The sequence below is a fragment of the Benincasa hispida genome, chromosome 9 (assembly GCF_009727055.1).
Source record: "Benincasa hispida cultivar B227 chromosome 9, ASM972705v1, whole genome shotgun sequence".
Taxonomy (NCBI): Eukaryota; Viridiplantae; Streptophyta; class Magnoliopsida; order Cucurbitales; family Cucurbitaceae; genus Benincasa; species Benincasa hispida.
In genome coordinates, this window is record NC_052357.1 from 72529994 (window position 1) to 72533693 (window position 3700).

The 3700-nt window shown below is 39.8% G+C and overlaps 1 protein-coding gene across 1 annotated transcript; it reads right to left on the reverse strand.

The window, feature by feature from the left end:
* Positions 1-365: 365 nt before the first annotated feature.
* LOC120085120 (pentatricopeptide repeat-containing protein At1g77405) lies at positions 366-3072 on the reverse strand. The gene is made up of 2 exons (XM_039040981.1): positions 1177-3072; positions 366-981 (listed from the first exon to the last, which is right to left on the reverse strand). The coding sequence occupies exon 1, from the start codon at positions 2656-2658 to the stop codon at positions 1294-1296; it is 1365 nt and encodes a 454-aa protein (XP_038896909.1). The 5' UTR covers positions 2659-3072; the 3' UTR covers positions 366-981; positions 1177-1293.
* Between the last annotated feature and the right edge of the window lie 628 nt (positions 3073-3700).

The following is a 3700-nucleotide window of genomic DNA, read 5'->3' on the forward strand; positions in this document are numbered from 1 at the left end:
AATCTCTACAAAGGCCAACAATCAATTAATTTGAAACCAATCAAACGTCCTAATTCATAATTAAGACTAGAAAGACCATACCCTAACTAACCTACATGCTCCTAGATACTATTGGCATTAAGATTTAGGATTTAACTACGTTGATTAAGTATCAGGAAAAGCCCCAGTCTATACACCTAAGCATTTTCATCTAATCGATGCTACAAGGGTAAACTCAAAACATGGACGATTACAAGGATACGTGCGAGTTTGAATTTAACTAGTGGAGATATGTAATTATGATAGGGGCGTCAATCTAACACACAAAAGCAAATCCAAATCAAGTAAGATTCAAAGAAAACACAATTCTAAATTAAAGCACAAAGTTGGACAGAAAACTCATTGAATTACACAAATTGTTCGATCAAAGAACTAGATAAAGAATTACCTCATCGATTTATAAACAAACCAACGAGATACATCCAAATACACGTTCATAATCCGAAATAAAATGAAAATCTATCCTAATGATATTGAAAACATAAAGGAAAAGGAAGAAGTTTCAACCTCTCCTCGGCCTCCATTGAGATTCAATACAATTTTCAGCACAAATTAACCTAAAATCGAAGGAGATTATTTATAGAAAACGAGACAGCGTCCAACGTTAGAACTAGCATTGCAACGCTAAGGCAGTTGATCAAGAGCGTCAGGGTGAAGACAACACTGCCTTGATGCTCACTTGCGCACGCGCGAGGCTCCTCGTCCGTCAAAGCTCCTAGCGTTTGCAACACTGATGGATGGCGTTGCAACGCTACTCATTCTGTCTCATAGCGTTGGGCAAGCGTCAGGCCAAGCCAAACCACGAGCGTTACAATGCTGAAGCAGGGACATTTTGGTCTTGTTGACTCCTTTGAAGCCCGGATGCTCAAATCATCTCCAAATTGATTCAAATTAACCCGATCAGCTTCAAATTGCTTATTCTATCTCTTAGTTGCTCAATGCCTACAAAATAGAAAAATAAACACGTAAAATCCGATAACGAGCCCGAATTAAGCTAGGAATAATAGTTCTTTTTTAGAGCTATCAAAACTCTTTTTTCTTCGGATAACAGAACAGACAAAAGCATATACTGACGAAGAAAGATCAAACAAATAATCCCCCCAGAAAACATATATTATCTTTGCAGAGGAGACTTACATTAGTTAAAATCAGATGGCAATTGTCACAATTGGCCGCTGGGAGTGGATGACGAGATAGTCAATTGCCAAACCCTGTTTTCATCCATCCCTCTTTACCCCACCGTGAAAAGTCCAGCTACTGTCTTTGTTCATTACAGGCATCAATATATCCTTTCCTGGACATAATTAGCTTTACTTTCTTCACTTCTCTATACCTATTTTCTATTCCATGTCTTATTCTTTTGTGCACTTCTTCGTCTAGTAAACTTGGTTTACCCGCTGAGTTCAGCCGATTACATACCAACTGATATGTATACTCTCTAGGCACAGAACCTCCCTCGAGCAACTCAAGAAGGAAATCACGGGCCTCAATTACCTTTCCTCCTTCACATAGAGCATGAATAATAGGAGTATAAGAACTTGATGTGGCACTTCCATGGTTCATCTTTTGCATCATTCTTAACATTTTGATTGCTTGGTCAATCTCATTCACAGCACTGTAGTATCTGATGAAAGAATTGTAGGTAAGCCGATTGGGAGTGCATCCCCTCTTGTTCATATCCTCAAACAATTCCAATGCCCGCTTGATTCGGTACGTTTTGCAACATCCATCAATCAAAGAATTGTAGGTCACAACATCTGGTGCAAATCCCTTAAACAACATGATTCTAAACAAGTGATTGGCTTCCCACAACCTCCTCCGAATGGCCTTTCTGCACCCTGTTTGCAAGCTATATTTACAATAAGAACTGATCAGAATCGTATATGTGAAAATGTCAGGTGGGCATCTAAATCCAGGCAACTCCATCTGTTCCAACAAAAACCTAGCCTTCTTGAAATTCCCAATCCTACATAAAGCATTGATAACCGTATTATAAGCATAAACATCAGGCTTACAATGAAACTGCTTCATCCTATAAAATGCAGTTAAAGCTTCATTCACCAAACCCTGCTCTCCCAGGACTTTTATCAAACACGTGATGGTCGCAGTAGTAACAAGCCCACCATGTCCCCTCCTGGACATTTCTTTCAAAAAATCCCAAAGACCCATCAATCTATTCCCTCGAGCCAATATGCAAGCCATCTCTCTGCAAGTAATCTCGTCATGTTGAAACCCAAAATGGGTTTCGACCCAATAGAAAAACTCCAACGCTTTATTCAATCCAAGCTCGACCTTGAAAGGGTCCCTGTGAGCAGCAGGGCCGAGAACAAGCACATTGTTCCGAAACTTGTAAGCCTCCTCTTTCAATTTCCTTTGCTTAAGAGGAGCACGGTGCCGAAAACCCTTTTGGGTGCCAATCGATCGGGCTGATTGAAAAAAGAAACGAGGCACCGATCTTAGAACATCGGAAACAGATTCCGAACTCCATTGATGGTGGGTGGTGGAAGTAGAGGCTGCAGAATGGATGTGGGTGTCGAACGGTCGGTTTTGAAGCATTGCCACCAAGATTTGATCCACGAGACGGGGGTTACTGAGACGAAGAGTGTTTGATTGCGCCATTTTTTGAGACCAATTGTAGAATGGGAAGACGAAAATTGTCTCCGCCTACAACTTCCAAGGGGGAAATGGCATAGATGGCCGAAGTATTATTCCCTTTTCTTTTTATTCCCGATTAACTGGCCGCAATTGAGGCTCTGAATGAGAGCTTAGGTTTAAAATCATCGCGGAAAGGAGTTCCAATGGCAGCACTAGCACTAGCAGCTTATTGAGGATTTTGTAATGATGAGAGATTTTCGAAGCAAATTGAGGATTTTTCTCTCCAGCGTTTGAATCTGAATCAGAGCAGAAATCTTCAACAAATCTTCAACAACTACAATCGGGGGATTTCGATTTTCGATGATGACTTCAAGGGTTGGGCATGTTGCCAAGAGTTTGGAAGTTTGAAGCTCAATAGTCCGGAAATTTGTACTAATGACTCATTTTTTGGGCTCGAAATGTCAAATTACCCATTTTTAAAAAATAATGTCAATTGACCATCTGTTGATATCATCGTCATACCAAATTACGTAAATTGTCCTCACAAGTGCCTCACGAGATAAGTCTCGCTCTCGTCTGATTAAACACTCCCGCTCTCACTTGAAACTCTCTGGTTTGATGTGATTGCTCGTCAGTGTACGAATGATTTGACAATTTTTACGACTGAAGCCTCAAATCAATAATCCCTAAACACAATACAATGGTGATTTCTTTAAACTCTAAACTCCATTTCAATGGTGGTTACTTCTCCGGTTTTCGATGGTGTTTTGTTGAACAGGGATTTCCAAGACGAGGCTTCTTCAGAACGGAACAAGTTTTTCAGAAAGGTGTTTCATTATTTTGAGTTGGTTTAATTATTTTTGTTGTGTTATTTATGAAAATGTAGCATTATGAAATTTTGTATTAGGAGGAGAGATAGAACGAGAGTGAGAGAGAACGAGAGTAAGAGAGAGAGCGAAATTAAGAGAGAGCGAGAGTACGCTTCAATTGCTTGTACAACTTAATGAAAAATGTTCTCTTGCTTTGTAGGATGACAAAAAAGTGTATTTATTCGATATGAAGTTGA